The 25,465-nt window shown below is 37.3% G+C and overlaps 1 protein-coding gene and 1 non-coding gene across 3 annotated transcripts; one reads left to right on the top strand and one right to left on the bottom strand.

Moving 5' to 3' along the window:
- The first annotated feature begins 5,417 nt into the window (after positions 1-5,417).
- On the top strand, positions 5,418-19,797 carry LOC131245175 (dynamin-related protein 5A-like). Of its 2 annotated transcripts, XM_058244448.1 has the most exons (16): positions 5,419-5,985; positions 6,702-6,765; positions 6,855-6,959; positions 7,855-7,956; positions 12,745-12,795; positions 12,885-12,946; positions 13,062-13,152; positions 13,894-13,958; positions 14,539-14,733; positions 15,206-15,325; positions 16,564-16,634; positions 16,765-16,990; positions 17,155-17,205; positions 17,624-17,852; positions 19,162-19,301; positions 19,512-19,797. In XM_058244448.1, exons 1-16 carry the CDS (start codon positions 5,857-5,859, stop codon positions 19,638-19,640), a joined length of 1,830 nt encoding a protein of 609 aa, XP_058100431.1. In that variant the 5' UTR covers positions 5,419-5,856; the 3' UTR covers positions 19,641-19,797. The 2 variants fall into 2 exon arrangements, with proteins under 2 accessions (XP_058100432.1, XP_058100431.1); XM_058244449.1 differs by lacking the exon at positions 15,206-15,325 and having other exon boundaries at positions 5,418-5,985.
- Positions 19,798-23,155: 3,358 nt separating this feature from the next.
- TRNAA-CGC (transfer RNA alanine (anticodon CGC)) lies at positions 23,156-23,228 on the bottom strand. Its single transcript has one exon. It is a non-coding gene; the product is annotated as a tRNA-Ala (tRNA).
- Positions 23,229-25,465: the final 2,237 nt, after the last annotated feature.

Raw genomic sequence — 25,465 nt, forward strand, 5'->3', positions numbered from 1 at the left:
GCTGTAGCTAATTTGATGGTTTTCTTGTCTAACAACTAACTCCTATATATTAATAATAAAACTATACACTCGAAATTCAACTTCCAACAGCCTCTGCATGGGCAAACCAATCCGTTCTTTTACTTGGCCTAGGGTATTTAAGCTGATCTCAGAGCTAGTGCTGGATAATGAATTTTTGAAAGCTTGGTTGGGTGGAATCCTGCATAGGTGGTCCACATGTGAGATCCTCGTTGCACATCTGAGCAGGTCTGAAAATCAAGCCGATGGGGTGATTTATTCACGGTGGTGTTCATGCTGCAACTGGATCAGGGAGCTACCATACACCCTCTGACTGAAAAATACTCAGCCTGCTCTTTCCGCTTTTGGTAAATACATGACAGGTCTGTACTATTATTGTAAGTAGAACAAAAACTGATCTCTTACAACTGATGCACCGATACCCGTTTTATATGCTTCCAGAATCTCTTTTTCCAATTTGCCCTCGAAATGTCATATAGTATTAAGGGCAAAATGCTATACAATTGGTTGTGGGATGATCAGCTCTAGAGCGTGTGTTTTTCAGTCGGAGTGGAGAAGGGTGCTATTTTCCCATGCATCCTGCCGCTCTATTTCCATGCACTTGGCTTGAAACATCCCAACTTAAGGCCGTCCATTTAATTGGGACATGTGAGGATTGGACGAGGATTAGCTGCGACCTTGGATCCAGCCAGGTGGGTGCCACTCCGATGGTGAGGCCCACCTTGATGTATGCATTGTTTATCCATGCCGTCCATCCATTTTGCCAGCTTATTTTAGGTTATGGTCCCAAAAATGAAACAGACACGAAACTCTACACCACAGAAAACTGAGCATTTAACGCCCACCATTAAAAACTTCCTAGGGTCCACTGTAATGTTTATTTGCTGACCAACCTGTTGATGAAGGGAAAACGCAAATATCAGTTGATTCAAAATTTGCGGCCTCCCAAAAAGCTTTTAATGGTGGGAATTCAATCCATACTATGCGGTCCACTTGAGATTTGTATCTACGTCATTTTTGGTACCATGTCCGAAAATAATCTATCAAAATGGATGGTCGGCGTGGATGCACAAGGTTGGCCCCACGATCAGGGTAGAACCACAAGTCTGCATCCGGGATCACAGCCAATACGCGTTCGTGAGGATTCAAATATGGGAAGGCATAGGGGGTCGCAGTGGGCAGGGTTGCCTATCCTCCCCACTAAACGGAGATCTATCATATAAACGGTTTCCTCCCATCTAAAAAGTCCCAGAGGGAATTTTACCCAAAAAACCCGAAGTAATATGAATTTACTTTCGTAGCTTTTTAAAAAAGCTAACTCATTAATATATAATTATCATTCCACTGCCTTCCATTATATTTCTTTAAACTCAGACTTACCATTAGGTGAGTCACCTCATGTTAGGTTAAGGGCCGAAAAATCACTCCCATCCGTAGTTCAGTGGACCACATGAACAAAAAGTGTGGAGCAAAAAGTGTAGAGGATGATGATCACATTTCAAATTGTTTCCCTTAGTTATGGCTCACTTGAATCACGGATGGGCCCGAGTTTTACGACATAGGCCTAAATTTAGGTGTGAAATGTAATGGCTGGAATAAATTTCATATGATCATTATGGTGGGCCCTGTAAAAATCAGTGGTGAATTTAATATAATCATCACAAGGCCCATTGGGATGCTTGTGCAATATTTACTCGACCATTAGATACTTGTCCAATATAAGGCCCAGAGAAAAAATTAAGCTGATGAAGGAAACAATAGGGAGAGAAACATCCACCCTAGATTTTTATAGGCTCACTATAATAACCATATAAAATTCAATTTAATAATTAGATTTCATACAAAAGCGTAAGCCTGTGGACCAAAAATCATACTTATCGGTGATTTTTGTTTGTATATATGGTTAATGGAACCACTCACATATCTTTAGATTGCCTTTTTTTTCATACAATGGCAGGCCACTTGATGATTGGACAAGGACAACTTAGTCAGTTCATCATTGGCCTGTGCCTGGCACAGACACTGGGCCAAGAGTTCAAGCCCAAGCCTGGCCCTGGAGCGAAGCTTAGGGGTTGTTTGGATGCCTATAAAGTTTTAAGATGTAAACGTTTTACACCTGAAAATGACTTTTAAGTGATAATTTATTTACACGTAAGTAGATTATGTTCTTAGCTAACTTGTAAAGTGTTTATAATGGATAGAGTAGGAATTCATATGATAGAGTTTGGGCAGTAAAACCTTTCAAAATCTGTAAATCAGATTAAAAGACTTGATTTTTTTGAGCCCCAAGAGAGCATTAAAGCATACATACACTAAATAGATCCGATGTCTTTCGCGCATTACAATGGCCTCCAAATGTAATTTGGAAGTTTTTAATGATGGATGTTCCATCCTTCGCTTGTGTGGTCTATTTGGTAATCAATTAGCTGTGTTTAAGGATCATAGTAGAGCATTAAGGGAAGCACATGATGGATGGATTGGATATACCATACACAATATGATGGGCCCGACATATCATGAGCATATAACAACCATTATGTTCTATCATATATAATACCTTTTTAACTACAAAGATTTTACCTGTAATTTGAAACAAGACTTTTTATTAGGTTTCATATTATAGCTAAAATATGTAACGTGTTTACGTTTTATAAAGGTTTTACAGGCAAAAATAGGTATCCAAGAAGTCCCTATAATCCGATTACCTTAATTCCTTTACAACTCAAAGATTTTATAGGCACCCAAAATACTGCAGTCCTACAGGGTCGGGCCACCCAGACTATTGCATCACATAGTTTTATGTTATTAAAATCTATTATACAATGCTGGATATACAGCGTGCCCAGGTTATTGGCTAGTTGAAGTGGCCAAGTGATTCAAAACGTTCGTGTACATGGGCTATGCACCAAAAATCCCTTCAGATTGGAAGATCCAGGTAGAGTGTTGGCTTTTCTGGGTTGAGGACATGTTGCTTTATTTTCTTCTTTAAACGTGTCTTTATTGGCCTCCCGTTGATTAAGGAAAGTGTATGAATTTTTCAACTGGTATTGTTTATATATATATATATATATATATAACATGAACCAATCACAACAATGGGCCCACTTTTACAATCTGAATCCGGATGCCGCGGCGCGGGAGGATTGGAATTTTGACCGTCGTGAAGGTTTTTTTTTTCAAAAATAAAAATAAATAGAGTAGGGGAATGCAATAGTTGGGTGAGTACCCACCAAGTGAATTGAGGCCGATAATGAGTAGATCATTATGGTCTCTTTCCGCTAATGAGGATTTTGAACGAAGGAATTTTGACCGTTGTGAACTTTTTTTTTTTGTAATTTGAAGAGCAGGTTTACTACCAAGGCTCGTCCTTTCTGTTCCCATGAGATGATCCAGACCGTTCATCTTGAAGCTCCTATTGTGATCAATATGGAAAGATTTTTTTTTTTTTTTTTAAAAACACTGGTCGGACATCATCACGGTTCATGCTGAGCTGCATTAGAAACTGCTTTCACCAAGTCACTTTGTTTAGGTGATGAGATTTCGGATCATTATTTTTTATTTTTTTTTCTGCAGTTGGGATTAAATTGACGGTCTGGATCATCACATGGGGCACCTTACTAACAAACCTCTTCAAAGAATGCAAGCTTGTTTTCATTATTCTAAGCCCAACCATCATCATGCACCTTTCTTAAAAGAGTATAGTTGTGGGCCATCGATCGAAGGGTTTTGATCTTTGAACTGCATAAGATGAGCGGCCTGGCCAAAAACAACGCAATGCACTTGTTTCCATACCCTTTGTGCATTGTAGACTCACGTGAGCTCCTTTTGGTGGTGAGTTTCGTTCGATTCTTGTTTAATTAACAGTTCAAAGACAAAATTCCCACCGCTTCCACGTGGCACCAATCGCTAATCACAACCGTTCAGGGGCATGTCTACGATATGCTGGCCTTTCATTGTGTGGCCATACATAGATTGTCTATAACCCTACAAAAGAACGGTGGAGAAGAAACAAGTATTAGGGTAATCCAATCATATCGCTTTTTGGGTGACCATGGCCTGGATCTCCTGCTACCGTCAATCTGATGGGCCAGGTCTCTCTTATTCTGACCACCAAATAACAAATCCCACCCGCTAAATGACCATGATAACCTTCTCTACTTCAACCAGACAAGGCCAATTTGGGCAATTTTCACCTGCCCCGGGCACCCAACCTACTGAAGAACCGGAGCTGCTAACAGAACGTGGGTCAGATGATTTGGTCGTCTGACGCACACGAACTTGCCACGATTTTTAACAAAATGAGGAATTATACGACACGTGATCACCCAAAGCTTTGTATACACCCGTTCTCCATTCTCAAAAGTGGGGCCCACACTTAGGTAATCCAGATCACCGATGAGTGGCCCATGGTCAAAAAATCTCCACATAGGAGGGCCCACATCTTCTTGCGATTTTCAATTCTGACTTGTAGGGCCCATGATCCTGTAATCCACACCATTGCTCTGCTGTGTTCCATTGCGGGTGGAGGATGCCTAAAAAATTGTGTAGTCCTAACCTTTCGATTTGTGGCATATAGGCTTAAGAAGAAAAATACATCAAACGGTCCATATTCAACTGAAAAAAAGGTATCCCCGGGAAATTTTGAGCCAATCTATATCCGCATTTAACAGATCGACGGTCTGGATTACCGAACCACGAACCTATGTGTCATGATTGAGAACACGTGCATACTTTCAAAGATGCTGGCCACGTATCATATAGTTCCACGCTCGAGTGCAATGTGCACTCGATACGTGTCTATGATCCCGGAGCTACTCATCTGGCAATACGTGTCAGGAAAATCAGGCCGAACTGACCGTTGGGTGGGCCTCACAGGCTCATCTTACCAGGACCGTCGGTCAATTGATCTTAACCGTACACGTTACATGATCTGTACGCACTAGAGGTGACCGGATAAACGGATCCAATATCACATGGGTGCGCCTCATTTCTACGTGTGAAGCAGCAATCGAGTCCACTCATCATCTCTCGGTTTTCTGGCACCGTTCATCAACAGTGGGGAGCAACAGATCAATGGTCTAGTATTTACCGAAGAATGGGCCACTTGTCAGAATAAAAAACGCGCGTATACTATACAAAGCCGCGGCCCATGTATGTATCCCATCCTGGGAGTTATTTTGTACTCTGGCAGAGTATGGCTCTTGATACCATGCACTCAGAAATTGTACAAGTGTCATAAATTAAATAAAAATTAAAACCGATTAAATTGTACATCCTAGTATATATAAGCCATGTTCCTAAAAATAGATTGTTTTAAGAATCATAACCTCTGATTAGAGGACACTTGCTTGTTGAAATAAGACCATTCGTTTGATTTTGGACAGTCCAATACATGTCCACCAATCGGATACTTAGGTAATCAAATAAGGATTTTTTATTAATTGATGACACAAATAAATTGGTTCCCATAGTTTGGACAGTTTAATATAATTTAATTTCATGCCACGTCAGCAAGTTCTAAGTGACTGCGTATCATCTGTACTTGTGCCAGAGTATAAAAGTGTCTCTTTCCTGTAATTCCTTTTTTCAAATTATAAAAGCGAACGCGCGCTTCCTTCGCCGTTCCCCCTTCTCTCTCTCTCTCTCTCTCTCTCTCTCTCTCTCTCTCTCTTGCAAGCTCCGTTCTCTTCCTAACTTCCTCTGATCATCGTCTCCGGCCAAACCATCGAATTTCCGCCGGAATCTGACGCCATTCTCGCCCTATAAATACGGAAAACCTCTTTCAATCTTTCTACTTCTCCTTTCCTTCTTGTTCTCTCTTTGTAAGAGAGAGAGAGAATGGAGAATTTGATATCTCTGGTGAATAACTTGCAGCGGGCCTGCACTGCCCTAGGCGACTACGGGGAAGAAAGTGCTTTGCCGACCCTCTGGGATTCGTTGCCAGCAATCGCCGTTGTCGGAGGACAGGTCATCAGCTCTTTCTCTCTCTCATTTTCTGTTTGCAGATGTTTGTTGCTCTGTCTGTTCTCATGATGCAATTTGTGTATCTTCCTATCTTTCTTTTTTCCTGTTTTAAATGGAAGATTCCGTGTGTTTCGGTTTTCGATTTGAATGGGAAAATGCAAATTTTTGTTTTAAATTCTGTATGTTTCTCTCTCTCTCTCTCTCTTGTTGCAATTTTGTCGATATCTGTGAATTCTTATTTATATTTTGGATCTGATTTATCTTTTTCTTGTTCGATTGCGTATATGCAATTCTCTGTTGATTCTCTTCTCAATTTTATTATCTCTTTGGCACTTTTTTTTTATTCTGTTATTTATGTTTCCTGTCAGCTTTATGTTTTTTATTCTCTGTGCTGTAATTCTGTCTCAGTTTCAACCTTTATGGTAATTGGTACAGCAGATTGAAATTTCAACCTTGTTCTGTTGATTGTTTCACACTGGAACTTTGTGAAGGATTTCTATGACGTGGATTTCGGTTGGTTAGCTTTTGGAGACTTGTTTTATTCTTTTCCAGTATTTTTTAAAATTATTATTTAAAGATATTTTTCTTCCATTTTTATTTGGGTGAGTTGCTTCATCTATCAGAATTGAAATTTTGTCAAAGGAGATCAGGATCTCAACATTATCTCTTGATCTGAAGATCCATTTCATTTCTTAATGTAATTCTTTAGTGCTCTGCAGAGCTCCGGGAAGTCTTCGGTGTTGGAAAGCATTGTCGGAAAGGACTTCTTGCCACGTGGATCTGGTAATTTCTGGACCAGTCACTGTTTTCCTGAGATGGGTGTTCCCTTTAAAGATTGAGGAAATGACGTGGGGACTGAAAAATGTGTGCAGGAATTGTTACTCGACGTCCACTTGTCCTGCAGCTTCATAAGATTGATGAAGGAAAAGAGTATGCGGAGTTTCTTCACCTCCCAAGAAAGAAGTTCACTGATTTTGGTAATTACTCACAGAATTTGATTTCAAAGATTGAATTCCATATTGGCCTTTTCCTCAAGCAAGTTTTTTCATTATTTCATGTCTTGAAATCAGAGACAATAGAGATTAGCGTTTCATTTCATGATTCTTATAGTCTGATTGTTTCTTGGCAACCACTAGTTTATTTTTTTATTTGATGCTAGGCATCCTTTGATTTAAGAATGTTAAATTCAAAAGGTCATCTTTTGGGTCTGCTCTCAAGTTCCTCCCCTTGCTATACAGAAGATCCGCTGCATTCTTTATGAATACTATATCTGCACAGTGTCATTCTTCACTAACTAGTCCTCGATGATGCTTAGTGTGGCCCTCTGGGCTTATGATTGATTATAACATAGGTATTTACTATCTCAAAATAGTGGAAGCTTAAGAAGTTACCAGAATGTTATGATTATGGTTGATGAAAATTCAGTCTGGGTGAATATTTGATGTTGCTACACAAAAATTGCAGTTTATGTAGGTGATGGATCAGTTCAGTCATATTTGTAGTTTGTTTGCAATTACACACTTACTCTGCTGAGGTATTGTTTAGTTATAGATTTATTTATTTTTGGCCTCTGGAAATTCCCAGTTATCAATGCCAACAATCAGTTTTGCGGTATTCTCTGCTTAGATATGCAGGATGATTTTAGCACATCCTCGAAACTTATTTCCGCAGCCCATTTTTCATTTTAGTCTTAAGCCATTTCTGAAACTATTGTTTTGATTGAAATGTTGTCTTTTTTAAATAGTTTTTATTGAAATGTTTTAACAGTGTACCATTTAGCAACCATGGGTGTTATTGATATGCATCTTTCTTTTTCTCATTTAATTATTTGGCATCTCCTCTTACATTCAAGTCTTGGCTGTGCTCGTGTAGCTCTGGTGAGGAAAGAGATTTCAGATGAGACTGATCGAGAGACAGGACGCACCAAACAAGTGTCCACTGTCCCAATTCATCTCAGCATTTATTCTCCAAATGGTGAGCTTTTAGATACCTTTTGGTTTTTTTCTTCCCCATTTTTCTTTAATATTGACGTCCCATTTAAACTTGGCATAATACACAATCATGTTTTTGTGACGTTCTAAGAACGTTTTCATGGATGAGGGTATATACTGGTAGTAGAGAAGGCTAAGTGTCTATCTGTATTCTTTTTAAATTTTACTTGTGAAACTCCGTACAAGGAGTAACAAGTCCGCTCTCCATGGAAAACCACATTTTAGCTATTCAACCAAGAGGTTCTGCAATTGTAAATTGGAAGGTGAGCATTGGATGATTTTTCCCTAGCCCTGATCTTCATGTTCTTTCAAGTCAATGGAACAATGGGGCATGCTAAAGTCTTTGGACCATCCTCTAAGCCTCCGATACTCTTCCAACTTCAGTGCATTGATTAGATGGTTAGCATCATTTAATAGAGGTGAATTTTGAGAGAGATGGACCATCGAGGTGTGTCTTAATGATGGATGGTCCAAATCAATGATTGGGCTTTTTTCTTATATGATCAGTATGGGCAGTCCATTCTCCTAACCATTAATCATATACTTAGGATCCTCCAATCAAATTGATTTTTTGAAGAGATGAGGGCCATCAAAGGTGGGTTGTACATGATGGATGGTCCAAACCAATGACTGGATCTTTTCTAGTATAATCAATATAGAAGAACATTCTCCTAATGATTGTTCATATTGTTACAATCATCTGATTGAGGTGATTTAAAGATAGGGGGGCCATCAAAGGTGGGTCTCTCCTGATGGATGGTCTAAATCAATGATGAAACCTTTTCTAGTGTAAATAATTGTCAATATGTTACCTATTGGCCCATTTGGCCAGTGCATACAATGGGGACTATGTTGCAAAGGAGTGGTGGGCTGGTATTATCATGGCCTTCCAATACATAAAAACAATTTATGTGGTTTACTGTTTAGTTTATAATGCATATTCTTAGAAAAAAAAACTTTGAAATAATAATTTTAAAAAAAGGGTAAAAAGTTTCTAAGAAAACAATGTAAACTCCCAAATAGGTGAAAGAAAGAGTTGCTACCCTGGCCAAGGTGTGCTATAAAATGGTATCGTGGTGTAACATTCCCCACTGATACAATTACATGTAATGGCTATTATGGCCCTGTAACAGGTTAGAATATTTTTTTGTTAAGAAAATTCAAAACAATATGGGAAAATCCCAAATATGTTTTTTTTTTTTCCTTTTTTTCTTTTCTATGTTGATGATGGTGTAATGGCCCATTCTTTGGTGGGAATGCTATCTCAACTTGTCTAATGGCTTTATGAACCTAATGAGCTTAAATTGACTGCAAAAACTCCTACATTTAATTTTCTAAATATTTAATATCGATAATAAGAATAACATGAATGTGATACCAATGATGAGACGATTAATTATTTAGGTTTATATAACCGAAAAATATTTTTTTTTGGGATTTTTCTTGACAGTCATTATTCATCTGAAAAAAAAATAAATCTAAGGCATGAATTTATACATACCGTAAAGTGTGTAATGATAATGGCCATTATGACCACCATTATTGTTATGGAATACCTTACTAATTGAAGGCATGAATTCGTACATTTATTCATCCTACATCTATTCTTAACCACTTACAACAAATATTAAGCCAAAAAAATACTCTCTCTTATTTTTTTGAGAAAAAGATACATTTCGGAGGGATTTTTTTTTACAGTCACTGACTCACTGTTTATCCGAAAATCAGCATAAAATAAAAAAGATTAAAAAATACAAAATGGGAGTTTAATGACTAATCTAATGTATGAATTTGTACATCTTCTAATAATTTATAGTCTTATATTAAACAAAAAAAAAACATTTTTGGGAGATTTTTCTTGACAGTCACTGTTCATCCAAAAATTAGTCAAAAATAAAAAAAATTCAAAAAAGCACAAAATGGGATTTTAGTTACTAATCTGAGACATGGATTTCTACATCTATTCCAACCATTTACAATCAATATTTAACAAAAAAAAGTTATTTTGGAGGTATTTTTCTTGATAGTGAGTGTTATCAAAATCCTATGATTTATGATATACAAGTTGAATCTTAAATCCACCTTAAATCCATTTTTATATGAATTCTATGATTCTATGATCCGAATACTATTATTTATGATTCATGGTATACTTCTTGTCTTCTATTTTAAGCTTCACTTGGCTTTCATTTTATGTTTTTAAATTGATGGGGGCTTTAATAATTGTTTAGAAAAGGTAAGTTATTTTATTTGTTCTTTACAAGAGATTAAATTATATATATTCTCTTCCATGTTAAATCATGGAGCCTTTTTTATGATTTCTTACTTCTTAACTGGTCAAAATACTAAATTGACATATGACTTATTTGGAATGTTTTTATGGATATTTATAATTATGTTGACTTATATGAATTGTGGGATGATGTTTAGAGATCAAAATATCTTCTTTTTTTTTTTTGTCGGTTTATAGCATCAAATGCTGCTTTTCCAATGAGATTCTACACTCAAGAGAGGTAATAAGAATATAAATAATTAAAGGATCCTGGTATGTTTTTAAGGGAAATTTCTTGAAAGAAACAAAATAATGAAGAGATAAGAATCCTTTGATGCCATATATGATATTACTTGGTGCATATTGATGGCAAAAGGATGATTGATGAATTTTATTTTTTATTTTTTTCTAATTTATTTATATAATTTTCAAAATTCTAAGAAATTTATAAAAAATCTTATGATTTGCTATTTGATATGATTCAACCCCTATTATGATTTGTGATTCGATACGATTCAACCCCTATTAGGATTTGCGATACGATAATGATTTTGACAACATTCTTGATAGTCACTGTTCATATGAAATTAAAAAAATACAAAAATAAATGAATTTTAATGACTAATCTAAGTAACAATTTATACATCTATTCCAACCACTTACAACCAATATTAAATTTTTTATTTTTTATTTTTTATTTTTACATTTTTTGGGAATTTTTCTTGAGAGTCAATGTTATTCGAAAAATCAGCTGAAAATAAAAAAAATACAAAAATAATATAAAATCGGATTAAAATGAGTGTTTAGTCTGCAAAGAGTGCACACTGTATGTTGAAATTAGCAGAGGATCATCAAGAACAATGAAAATTAAAGAGAAATGGAAAATTGTGGAAAAGGAAGTCAGTTGTGCCAGGACTACAAGTAATTTGCATGAGTGGTTTACAAGTAATTCAAATTAAATTTTGCCCAAATGATGGGGCCCAAGTTGGATGTATCATGGACTGCAAATTGTGCTTATTTGAGTGACTGACCATTGGATTGGTGGAAATTTATTGGGCATTTAAAAATTGGAAAATATTCAATGGTCCTATTTTAACAAACAAGTTCCCACAAAGAAGAGACTGGGATTGTTCAACCAATATTATTTTGAGATTGTGACCTAGCAACAATGAGTTCCACAATTTAATTGGTTTAGCATCATACTCTGCCAACACATCAAATGACTCCTTGTAGGTGCAAGATGTTTACTTTCCACATTTTTTCACAGAACCTTCTCCACTTGAATTTTCTTGGTTCCCGAATAGGCCCTTAAGTAGTGTGATGGTTTATGCACCTATAGGAAAAAGGAAAAAAAAATTGTACATTTAATGTGCATGAATCTAAATAAAACCGTTTAATTTTTGTCCCCAGTTTGTATTATAGTGCTTGACATAAAATCTGATGGTCCACATTGCCCTTACTAACAATGCAACATCTCGGAGCGATATCCAACAATCCATATTGCTCAAGAAGTAATTAGATGGTTGAAGACAATCAATTGGGCCAGGACAAAGATTGGAAGGCAAGGATCAAGATCGACAATTACACCATTGTGAATTGGGAAAAAAGAGGCCCATATTAGAGATCAGCGTCAAAGAATGGTTGTTCAATAATGATTAAAGACAACCAAAAATCAGATCTAGTGATAATAGATGATCAGCGGTTGGATCCAGTGATGATGGATGATCAACAGGCGGTTCCATCAATGATTGAAGATCAATGGTTTGATTTATCAATGATGGAAGATCAGTGGTGACCTCTATTGATAATGGATGATCAACAATCATATCTTGCACTGATGGAAGATCAATGGTTAGATATAGTCAGATTGTCAGATTAATGTCATACCTACCAATGATGGAAGACAAAATGGTTGCATCTAGTGATAATAAATGAGTACTGGTTGGATCTAGTGGACCACATAAGATCAGCAGTAGGATGTCTTTATAATGGACAGTCAGCAGTTGGTTTTGACAATAATGCACGAGCGATGATTGGATCTTACAACAATGGGTAATCAACAGTCCCGTCTAGTGATAATCGATGACCAACAGTTGGATATAACAATGTTAGATGACCAACAAGAGCAATCTTTTTCGCTCAAGGAAATCTCGATGATGGTGGCTTCCACTTTTTGTGTGGGAGAGTATATGTCAGTGGTTCTGATTTGTGCAAATACTCTTGATGTCTGTTTTACTGCCGGGATCGGCACATGTGCTGTTTAAGATACAATATGTTTGTTCCATGGCCCACTAATGAATGTTTAAATGTTTGTTCCATGGCCCACTAATGAATGTTTAATTGGCTGAACAATCTAAATTTTCTACTAGTTTCTCTGTATCCACGCTGGTCAACACTTTTGTACAGTATGCAGTAATCTAAGTTAAAGTTTTTGCATGCTCATATGTAAAATTTATTGATGGTTGATTTTTGTTCGGCTGATGTTTTGAACCTTGACAGTTGTAAACTTAACAATGATTGATCTTCCTGGACTAACAAAAGTAGCTATTGGTAAGTTATATGCCAATTGTCTTTGAATATTTTGGATGCCTCATGTTCATATTCATGGAATATTGACTAATTAACTGGAATTTTCTTAGATGGCCAATCTGAAAGCATTGTTCAAGACATTGAGATCATGGTTCGCTCCTTTATCGAAAAGGTGACTTCTTTCACAAAATTACAGATTAATTTTGAAGACATTGATGCCATCATAGGATAAAGAAGCTGCCAGGAAGAAAATATGATGATGGAACAATGTTTAACTTCTGCTGCAGCCCAATTGTATAATTCTTGCAATTTCACCTGCCAATCAAGATCTTGCTACCTCTGATGCAATTAAGATCTCTAGAGAAGTAGATCCTAAAGGTATGTGTTCATAGCTGTCAAGTGCAAAAAGATTCTTTCCTTGATGACTGTGTAGCTGTTATAGTCAGGGTGTTTACTTTTCAGCATGTGCAAAAAGCTTGAATCTAGCTTAATGATGCTGCTAATCATATGTTGAAAGTCGTTCAATTCATATGCTTTATTCAATGTACTATTATTTGTTGGGAGCATGTTGCGTTATTCAATACGCTTTGTTTCTTCCATGATGGTAGGATGTGAAAAGAGGTCACCATTGTTTTATCGCAGAAGGATGCCAAGGGAAAACCAACCACAGACAGGTCAAATGGTCAACATGTACCCTTCAACAAAAGAAAATCAAATAGTCATAAGATTGCTCAATCTTTAGTCAGTTGGCATCTCTGATTTAAAAAAAAAAAAAAAAACTGTTCATGCTATGAACAGGATTGCTTTGAAAAGTTAGGGAGTCACTTAAAACTGTAAGAGGTTGTATCAAGGCCCCTCCGTTAGATGGATCCTCCCATCTACTCCACCTTGTGGTCATGTTTATCCCAATCTTGGCGACCAGATTTATGCCCCACTGCTAAGTATATGTTGATGAACCCATTGGTCATAATTTGTGTAAAACAATTGTAGTTTTGTACTTCATATGTTCCTGGATCTTGTTGGTTCCAGAGATACGTTCACCCAACTGCATTATTACTTAGTAATTCCAAGCCTTTTTAACTAGCTCCCCATCATAATTTATCTTGCTCCACTGTTCAGGTGAGAGGACATTTGGGGTGTTGACAAAGATTGATCTCATGGATAAGGGAACTGATGCAGTTGAGGTTAGTTTACTTATTGTGTCTTCCATTGGTATCTCAAATGATAACATTAACATGAATGGTTACTTATACAAGCAGAAATGCTTGGTTACAACTTACACCACTCTTGAAGACTACCGCCCTTTCTTTTTGGTCTCAAAATATGAGTTGTTACTACAATTTTTCCTTTGCCTTATGTTTTTTATTCTTTTAAGAATACAAACTGTAGAGTGGGAAAGAATATTTCTGAGTAGGAAGGTAAGATGTATACATCTTGGCTTCTGTGATTGCCTGAATGATGTAGCATCAGTTTGGAGGTTGACTAGTGTGAACCTCTTGTATCCTTCTGAACAGGCCTGTTTTTCTTTTGCTTGGTGCACGTGCTGATCTAGGAAAAGTACGCTCTGCATGTTTCTCTTCACATGCAACTTTGTTCTTGCACTAGTTAAAAATCAATGTGTGAATAAAAAACTAAAGAAGTGTATATGTTCTTTGCACTAGATCTCTAGCTTGGAATTTTGTCCTGTACTTGGATGTATTTTCCTGTTGACACAAGAACTGCATTTTGACTACCACTATTTGTTTGTTTTTTTTTTTTTTAAAGATATTGGAAGGAAAATCATATCGTCTACAGTTTCCATGGATTGGTGTTGTTAATCGTTCTCAAGCTGATATTAACAAGAGTGTTGACATGATTGCTGCTCGACGTAGAGAGAGAGAGTATTTCCAAACTAGCCCAGAGTACAAGCATCTTGCTAGTAGGATGGGTTCTGAGCATCTGGGGAAGATGCTTTCGAAGGTACCACATGGACTAATTTTATATGCACATTCTATTCGAACCTGGGTGAATTCTTTGAACCTTTTTACAGTGAATTCCTGTCTGGGACCCAAGTTAACCCAACTATGATCAACAAACACTGTTGGATATGAGGAATCCATGAAAGATTTCACGTGAACCAAAAAAATCCATGATTCTATGATTGAAACCATACAATTAATGGCATGCACAATGGATGGTGAGAGTAAAAATGGTCTTAACATCCATTTTGCAGGTCCTTAGTTGAGTGTTTGTAATCACCCGATCAGAGTGATATTAGGGAATCTGCAGTCCATTGTGGCCCCCTCACATCCAATGGTCCACCAAGATCATAGGTGGCCCCACTTCGAATCCAATCTATGTTTGCACAAGATAAGGTATGAAGAATTTGTAGAGGATCATAGATCTATATATGTATATCATATGTTGATGAAATGTACTAATCTTTTTGCAGCATTTGGAGACTGTAATCAAATCCCGTATCCCAGGCATCCAGTCTCTCATCAATAAAAGTATAGTTGAACTTGAAGGAGAACTGAGCCGTCTTGGGAAGGCTATTGCTCCAGATGCCGGAGTAAGTTCTTTGATGACATTGACGAGTTTTGTTGTGCATCAGCTTGCTTACTACTAACACCCAGATCCATAGCTCAACTGGCAGACTGAGTGGAGATACCTCGTTTCAACACTTGAGGTCTTGGTATCGATCCCTAGTGGGGTGGCTAACATGGAGTGTGTGTACTGACATGGGTGTGTACTAACAAGCTAATCCTAAAAAAAAAAAAGAAGCTTGCTTACTACTAGTGCTGAGAAACAGAAAACGATGGAACATGATTCATCTTCTTTTTCTTTTCAAATAAACTTTTGGTATTACAAAAAAAGAGGAGTGTGGTTTATGTGTGGTGGAATGAAATGCGACAGAACCTAATGAAGTTGAGTCCTTACTAATTTTGTGTATAGAAGTGAGAATAGCCTACCTATTGATTCAACTCTGATCCTTGGGCTTCCAGGCAGATCTGTAGTAGCAGTTTGCAACTCCAGCAGATTTCACTTGTGGTAACAATCACCAGCAAAAGGAAACAGCAACAGAGACCTGAGTGGACACTACGATGCATTAAAATGATGACTTTGAAAGTCGTTCAGTGGAAATGTTGCCTTTTCACATTTGGGTGCATTAAGAAGCTCGGCATCCTTGCTAAATGAAGAAATTCACTCTGTGGAAACTGATTTTGCTCCAACATTCGATTTCTTAGATCTGCAGTCACAACTCACTCCCTCCCTTCCTTGGATTCATGATTCCATGGAATCACAATCTTATCACCCAACCATGATAAGTATAATGTCTCTTTTGGGTTTCTGTTTCCAAGAAGGCATTCTTTCCAGGTCTTGTAATTCCATTCATCCAAACAACCCCTGCGAAAAAGAAAAGTAACAGGATAGAATATGGAATACCTGTGGGGTCACACTACAGTGATTACAAAGAGTATCATTTCCCGATAGTTTCTAGTTGCATGAAATTTAGAAAGCATAGTTTGTTATAGTGGAATAATCAGTACCTGTCTTCTATTCTATAAGGATGCAACATATCTAGATAAGGGTAAAATACAAACTAAAGTCCAGTCCAACAAGGAATTTAACCACAATAAGAAGCTAGCTAATGAAAGCTCTCCTTTGAGAGAGTGTGGTTATGTTCCTGCCCAGACCTCCTTTCACGTTTTCATTAATGTATTACTGATATTCACATTCAGACTATAGTCCTTTCTTGAATTTGTTTACCATGTGAAGAGTTTGTGACTATTTGTCCATTGTGTCCAGGGAAAACTATACATGATTATGGAGATCTGTCGTGTTTTTGATCAAATATACAAAGAACATCTTGATGGAGTGTTTGTATCCTACTTCAATAATCTCCTTAACTATTACCATGTTGAAATTTCACGATCATTGCAAGTTCCATTTGTATCATAGATTTTTATTTTATTTTTTCACATCTATATGATAAATAAATTCATGCAGGCGCCCTGGTGGTGATAAGATATACAATGTCTTCGACAATCAACTTCCTGCAGCTCTAAAAAGGTTGCAATTCGACAAGCACCTCGCTATCGAGAATGTCAGAAAGCAAATTACTGAAGCCGATGGCTACCAACCTCATCTGATTGCCCCTGAACAAGGATATCGCCGTCTCATTGAATGTTCTCTAATTACGATTAGAGGCCCTGCTGAGGGAGCCGTTGATGCGGTATGCAATTAATGCCATTATGTGAAATGAATGCTGTGTGTTTGTGTGTGTTTTGTGTCTATGGTCACCAAAACTCATGTTTTCATCAATGTAAGTTTGACACTCCAAAATTCTGTCCGTTTTCTTTTTAAAATATTTTCTTTTCTGTTTTTTCATGATTCCAGGTCCATTCGATACTGAAGGAACTGGTTCACAAGGCTATCAATGAAACTGCTGTATGTTTCCTCCCATGATCATGTTATTTTTTCCATTATTCTATTTAATTTGTATTCATTTATATTGTGGCCCACCAGCACTCATACATAGATTTACAAGAGGTAGAAAACAATATGGTGTTGTGAAAAAGAATTATAGCGATGCCATTTCCAGTCTCATTAGACAGAAATTTCGCCTGTGTTCAAAATAACGGGTGCAAAGCCAACATACACACTTTCAGGAAAAACAGTTCCTCTTTGCAACTCTATCACCAGGAAATGGCTTTTCAAAGTGCTAGATTGGATTTCATTATTTCTCTTCTCAAGCATTATGCACCTTTTTCCTTTTTCCCCAATTTGCTCTCTTTAGTTCTTCTCAACTGATATTTTATGAATCGCGAGATGATGGATGCTGTTTGTTGTTTGTTTTTGTATTCAGGAACTGAAGCAATATCCCAGTTTGAGAGTGGAGGTTGGAAATGCAGCTGTTGAATCATTGGAGAGAATGAGGGAAGAAAGCAAGAAAGCAACTCTTAAACTAGTTGATATGGAGTCCAGTTATCTGACTGTCGATTTCTTCAGGAAGCTACCACAAGATATTGAGAAGGGGGGAAATCCAACACACTCGATTTTCGACAGATATAATGATGCATATCTGAGGCGAATAGGTACATGATCCTATGTGAAAGTATGATTATGGACATGATGGTGCATACTCGTTGACAAGTTCCCGCATTAATTTGTGCATGGTTTTTTTTGACAAATATTTTTTTATCCCAAAAAACAACTTGCATTATGGAACATGGGAAATAAATTATAGGGTATTTTGACAACATTGCATCTGATTTTCATGTTTACATTGATCTCATGGTATGCACTGGTTGAAGCCAACATGTTCTGATTATCTTTAAAAAATATTGATTTTATAAACTTGTGAATATATGCCTGACACTTGGTCAGCAGCTAGCACTCTCGCGTGAGGGATTTATGGTCCCTTAGTCGTTTTGTGTGATTAACTTGCACCTAATAAGGTGGCTGGTGGCAATGTAATTTATTACATTTATGAGATTTATCTATCCCATCTCCCTTATGAGGTCTCATCATTCATCAGTTATAATCTGAAGTCATAAAGGGAAAATTGACCAAAAGATGTATTTTAATTTTGTCCATAAACTACTCAAATATTAAAAATTCCTAAAATATGCAAAAATCATGAAATCTTTTTGCCTAAATGCACCTCTTTATGCTTGCGTTTCTCTTTCTGTTAACTTTCATGGATAACATTAATTTATCCTGTTTACAGGAGCCCCTTCCATTTCATGTATAATGATGATTTTGGCAAACATGTTTATGTACTCTGTATGTTTTAGGAAATTTTTAATATTTGGGTGGTTTTTGTATAACAGAATTTAAAACAAATTTATTTCGGTAACTTTCCCTAAAATAAATGGAAAACTGGTAGGAATGTTGTTGAAACTTTTACTCGCAGAAATATCACAAGGAATTTTATGTAAACCCTAGTTCGTTTGGGGTAATATATATTATGTAGAGAGAGAGAGAGAGAGCCATCGTTATATGGAGAGCACCTTATTCATTTTTTTTAAAAAAAATACCTTTGAGCATAGTAGATTGGCGTGAATCTGTGGATGTACCGAAAGGGAACCAGGTAAATCTCTATGTTGCGGTTTATATCTCTTTCTGCTTTCTTTTAATTCCCATATTGCTGTGCATGTGGTAGGGAAGGGATCTTTCTCCCAACAATCTGAACATACTGAATGCTTCACAACATTGGATTTGGAATCTTGATCACCTAATAAAATGCATGAATTATATGCAGGTTCATCCCATAATTACAATGTGTAACTCTTATGATTTCGAGTTCTTTGCGGCATCTGCATTTCAGGGTCCCAATGCTTATATGATATGTTATCTGGCACTAACTTGTTCTTGGCTGCGCTCTTCTTTCAAAATGAACAGGATCGACGGTTTTGCAGTATGTCACCATGGTCAGTGCATCACTGCGTAACTCCATTCCGAAGTCGGTTGTCTACTGTCAAGTGCGCGAGGCTAAACGCACCCTGCTCGACCATTTCTTCACTGAGTTGGGTAAAAGAGACGTGAGTATTCCTTTTTCAGTTCAATCTCTTCCACTCCTGCACTGATTCTACTTTCATAATCTTTTAATGGCTAGCTTTCATTACCGAATTTAAAAAACCCAACAAGGATATTGTGAGCTTGCATTAGTTTTATGATGGTTATTCAGATATATGTTTCTTCTTCTGAAGAACTGTTCATTGAATGTTTGGAAACTCCTTTCCATCTTGCAGCAGAAGCAGTTGTCATCGTTGCTGGATGAGGATCCGGCAGTCATGGAGCGGAGGTCTGCTATTGCGAAGAGGCTAGAGCTGTACAGAAGTGCCCAAGCAGAGATCGAAGCCGTTGCATGGGCTAAGTAGAGAGAGAGAGAGAGAGAGAGAGAGAGAGAGAGAGAGAGAGAGAGAGAGAGAGTTTTGTTTTTTGATTATTTTAATTCATGGATGAATAAGATTCTTTACTTCCCTTTTGCAGATCTGTTTATCTGTGAATTAATATTAATTGTTTTATTTCGCATTATTTATTTATTTATTGTAAAATTCTGCAATAACTTGGGTGTGCAACAATCAAAGAGATTGAGATGCTACCTTAGCCATGTGATTAATCACCAGCCTGCAAATAGACGGAGCAGATTCAACAGGTTCAGATCACACTGACCGGTTGAACGACTTCTGGGGGCCACGGGCCATTCATGAGCTAGTCCATGTGATCACTGGTCTGACTATGGCCTGTGGCAGTTCTCCATCCTGGTTCTTGTAGCTCGGGACAGCAACAGTGTAAGTGGGACCCACCCACCATTTGATAATCCATAATGCAGACAAGGTGGGACCTGCTATGGGATTAGGCTTGTGTGGTTAGGAACGCCTAATCACAATGATTTTTGGGCAACAGCCCACCAACCATTTGATGATCCATAACGTAGGCAAGGTGGTACTGGCCATGGACGAGATAGTCATGCTACAAAATATCTCCCAGATGAAGGATATCCAAACCATTTGAAAGCTGAATGATGAATAAATGGCCTCGAAAAAAAATCAATAGAAGTACCATTTGGATCGCCTGGTGAAATCATGTAGTGCCCCACCTTGATCAACCACCACCATGAAGTGATCAATGATATGGTGGGCCATCATATAGATGTGCCACTTACCAAAGTCAAGGTTAGCCACCCATTGAGTGGAGAGAGACTGCATGGAGATTCAATTGCTAGGATCTCCCAATCATCTACAGAATGCTCTACTTACGAGTGCCATATCTGAGCAGATCACCAGTGCTACCATGTGTGCCAACTCAACGCACGTGTGATAGACCGATCCGATCCATTCGTTAGTCCGGCCCTACTATAAACGTGTGGAACCCTAAAAAACGAAATAAATCTAACGAACGAATGGCTTACGTACATCTTAAATCTAGACCGTGGACGCACCACTGTTGTTCCTGTTGAACTAATCCCATCTATCAACTAATAAAACACCATTCAATGTATGCCATGTGGCATCTTAAAGCACTTCTCATTAAAAAATTCAGATTTTTTTTTTTTTTAAAAAAAAGTGATTTTAAATGCTACCTGCCTGTCTCTGATTGGTGGTCCACTGGGGTCCACACGTTGAGTGATTCTGTGGTTTCAACCGTCAATATTCTCTTTACTACCATGCATAACCTATTTTGTCATCAAGCCCTAGTTATAATCGTAATACTTGGATTTTTTCGAGTTGCTTTGAGCCATTGAAATTTTTCTTTAAATTCACACACATGTTCGGATGATTAAAATATCCATTCAGTGTAAAATTCTCACCATGGCCCACATAGCATAGACTCCATGACGTGGACGGATCCGATCATCACACCACTCAGCATGTGACCTAAACTCCAGAAAATGAGACAGGAAGATACTTTACAAGAACAAATTTCCTTACTAACCTGGAAGTACTAAACTAATTGTATGGAAGCTTCCAATTCACCTAATTGCACTTGGGACTTTTTTACATCGATATCATCTATCTGAACCGTCCATTTGGTCTATTCTGCTCTTATTCCACTATCAAATCATGAATTGCAAAATCAAATGGTACTAAACATTGACGAGTTGATCGTTTTCATCCATTTTCTAACGCCACTGATGGTATGATTTTCGTCTTCTTATTTTTCCGTCCATCTTAGAAAGTATCTTACCAAGAATAGACTGAACCTTATGGATGGTAAAGATGGGTGGTGTGGATGAAAGAAAGTCCAAAAATGAAACTAGTTGCACGGGAAAGTTTCCAATGCATTAAGTTGGAGGTTAGGCTTCTTGAACCAATCTTCTTCTTCTTCTTTTTTTTCTTTTTAACACACGCACACACACCACCACACACTCACACCATAGTGGGATTTCACCACCCATGGGTCTCCCACCGGAGTAAGAGTAAGGACCCTTGTTGAACCAATCTGAATTCTATCATGTTACTTAATTTGAGCTCGTATTTGTCACGTTTACCATTTATAAGTGGCTGCATATGAAGCGTCACAGCAGCGAGAGTATCAAATATACGTCTCCCACCATCTCGCAGAGGAGGTCCTATAGACGAAAGGGGCGGAAATCGTCTGATACCTGCTGCAGCAAGCGGATTGCTTGCGTACTAACTACTAAGAGCGTACTGAGTAAAATCTGTGAGGCCAACCTTGATATATGTCTTTCATCCACGCCGTTCATCCGTTTTACAAGATTATTTTATTGTATGAGCCTAAAATTGAAATATATCCAAAACCCAAGTAGACCACACAAAACTAAACAGTATGAATTGAATTCCTACTATTCAAAACTTAAGGGCACAGAAGTTTTAAATGAAGCTGATATTTGTATTTTCTTTTTATTCATGTCAGTGTGACCGTTAGATGACATATAAATATTACTTTGACTTTAAAAAGACTTCAACGGTAGCTATTATTATTAAACCGAATTATATAATACCTGAATTAATCCAATCCTTTCAATCATTTTCAAAAGCCAGATAAAACCTGTACGAGACCAAAATGTTAATTCCATATCATCTTATACTGCCTAATTCAACATTCCAAATATGCCCTGATGGGACGTTTTTTGATGTTTGGTAGGTTAGGTATAACCATTGGACTTGGGTCAATGATAATTCTCTGTCACAATTATAAAAGGTGATAGCTACACCATTCGCTGACGTTGAGTTTTGATAAGTGGCCCATCTATATGATGGCTATCAATTGATTGCTCTGATAATGGTGTACATCATTTCATGTGTCATAAGAATAGCTGAAATAAACACTTTGGAGGGTTCCACTACGCGTGAGTGTGTGGGGGTGTGTGCGCGTGTGTAAATATATATATATATATAAAAAACACTTTGGAGGGAGTCATTCAAAATCTTATAGGAATTTAATAAATTTAATTCTCTAGACACTAGATGGAAGTTTCGTCCCACTAGTTAGAATCATGTAATTTGAATGATTTCTATGCCACACGAAATCGAATAAGACCCGCCAGGTGGAAGGTTGAGATTGGTCCAGGTGGGCCCAATGTGTGTACCGAAACAGATATAGATCTATTCATCGCCAGCAACCCTATATATAGGGTATGGATCACAAAAGGGTGGGCCCCGGCATTGTACCAGTCCCAAGCGACAAGGTTTTACCAAGCCAGGATGAATATATACTCGCGGCTGGTGATACTCATGTACTACGCCTAGTGGCTTTCCCATACCCCAAACTCATCGTGATTGGACCCTGTCTGTGATTCAAGCCCGTTGAATCTGTTCCGTCCATTTACAGGACAGAACCACAACCGTTGAATCTACTCCCCCCATTTACAGGACAGTGATCAATCGAACGGTTGAGAAGAGAAAAAATAATGAAAAAATCAGGGTGGTGGAGGTGCGGGGAATCGAACCCCGTGCCTCTCGCATGCGAAGCGAGCGCTCTACCATATGAGCTACACCCCCTTGGTGACAACACTCAATTCATTATCTAAAATGTACTTAGAAAAGTTTGCATTCCTTCTGATTTCAGTGAGTTGAATCTGCTCTGCCCATTCACGGGACAACAATCGATCAAACGGTTGTGGATGCAACCTCATCTCTATGATTTTTTATATCGATGTGGTGGCACAATAGCCACACATGTGGGTAGTTCTGCACGTGGGCTTCAGGTTTACATTGATGATTAAATACGTTTGGGTTAATTAAGACAGAACGGATCAAAAATTGATTAGAAAGAGTGTTGTCCATAGGTACAGAGGAATATAAAATTTAATTTTCATAAAATCAAGGAAATTTTATTTGTGTATTTTATATTTCTTCTATCATTTCTTATGAATTTCTCGGAAGATACAGAAAACTAGAGTGATGATTATTCTTTTGAACTATTCCAATAATTTTTAATGCATTCGATGGGATGGATAGCTATTTCATAGCTTATTCTAAGAAACTTTTATTTTCTTTTCAGAAATACTAATACTAGTTTTCCTATTACTGTTTTTTTTAATATGAAATTAGGATTTATAATTCAATTTTGGTAGGTATTTTTGTTATTTATGAAAAAGTGCAATCAATTTGGGGGGTCGTTTGGGAGCTGTAAATGGAGGTAAATAAAATCATTTCACATTAACTCCCATTTCAAATGTAAATGACATACTTCGTTGTATTTGGATGAGAGTTCGTGATATGCATTGAAATCCAAATATTTTGGTTTGACGGGGTAAATGCGAGGAATGTAATGGAATTTTTCAATATATTCACATGAACATATGTAATATTCTAAATTAAGCTTTAATATCCTAAATTAGTATATTTTTGTGATTTTTGACATAATTGTTGTAAGAAGCCCATTAAAATATATATTTTAGCGAAAGTTGAGAAAATTTCGAGCATTATGTCCGCCACAATGTAAAGATTACAAACAAGCAAACTGTCAACGTTTTTCAACCATCCATTTCGATGGCTAATATTTGGATAGTTTGGATTATTCTATTGATATGATTTTAGTGATGTAATTGATATGTAGATTGTTTCGGAGCATCATCAATATGACATATGTGCGACAAACATGTAAGTAGTGACACCTTTGTTTACTCATGTGACTCTCCGAGGGTGTCCAAAAAGACATTTCACACAGGATGCAAATTGGGTACTACCCCATCTCTAGCTAGGAACAGTAGAAGCTCTGAAGGGCCACCATGACATATGGGTTTCATCCACAGAGTGCATCCATTTTGTCATATAATGTTAACATATGAGCTCAAAATGAAGTAGATCCAAGGCTCAAGTGGACCACACAGTGGAGATAAAGCACACACTATTAAAAACTTCTTTGGGCCTATAGAAGTTTTAGATCAAGTTGATATTTATGTTTTCCCTTCATCCTCTTCTACGTGACCTTATCAATAAGTTAGATGGCAATTAATCATTACAGTGTGTTTGGATGAGGTCTAACAGTCTCAAATGAATGGCATAGATATGCTCACGTGGCACGCATAATATCTTCACATAATGAGCTGAATATACAGAAGACAACTCATTGTTGAGCAAATCTTTAAAAAGACTAGATTATAATGCATTCAACAAAGGGCAAACATAATTAAATTAAGGCAACGGCTATTTTATAGTTGACAGCATGTGAAATCGCCACGAAGGTAATAATTATTTTCACGATTTTACTAGCAGTTTTACAAATAACATAAGAAGACTCAAAGAGAATGATCCATAATCAATCAAATAATCCCAAACAAATCAAATCTAGCGGAACGCCGTTTATCTAGTCCTTCGAGACATTTAGCTTAACTCTCTCCACTGCCCAACAACCGTGGAAACCTTAGTTTAGCAGGAGCTTTGTCCATCCCTGCGATTACGCGGGATCGACTTAGTGGTAGCTACTAGTTGTAATTTTATTCTATCTATGCCTGCATGAGGGATTTGCAAAAAAAAAAAAGTGTAGCTTTAAGAATCGTTTACCTACACTCATACGATAGGTCGACAATAGGTTATAACTCTAATTTTACTTAGCCCTCGCTCATCAGTGCGCTTCTCCACGAAGCACCCCAGTGCTCTCAGCCAGGTTGGTGATCCCGACTTAGAGGTAAGTTCTTACCTTTCCGCATTCATCTTTCAACTTTCACTTAATCACACAATTGTAGTACCTTTGAAAGTCTTTGATTCCCAAGGCAAAACAAAACTCATAGGAA

The sequence above is a fragment of the Magnolia sinica genome, chromosome 5 (assembly GCF_029962835.1).
Source record: "Magnolia sinica isolate HGM2019 chromosome 5, MsV1, whole genome shotgun sequence".
NCBI classification, from domain to species: Eukaryota; Viridiplantae; Streptophyta; class Magnoliopsida; order Magnoliales; family Magnoliaceae; genus Magnolia; species Magnolia sinica.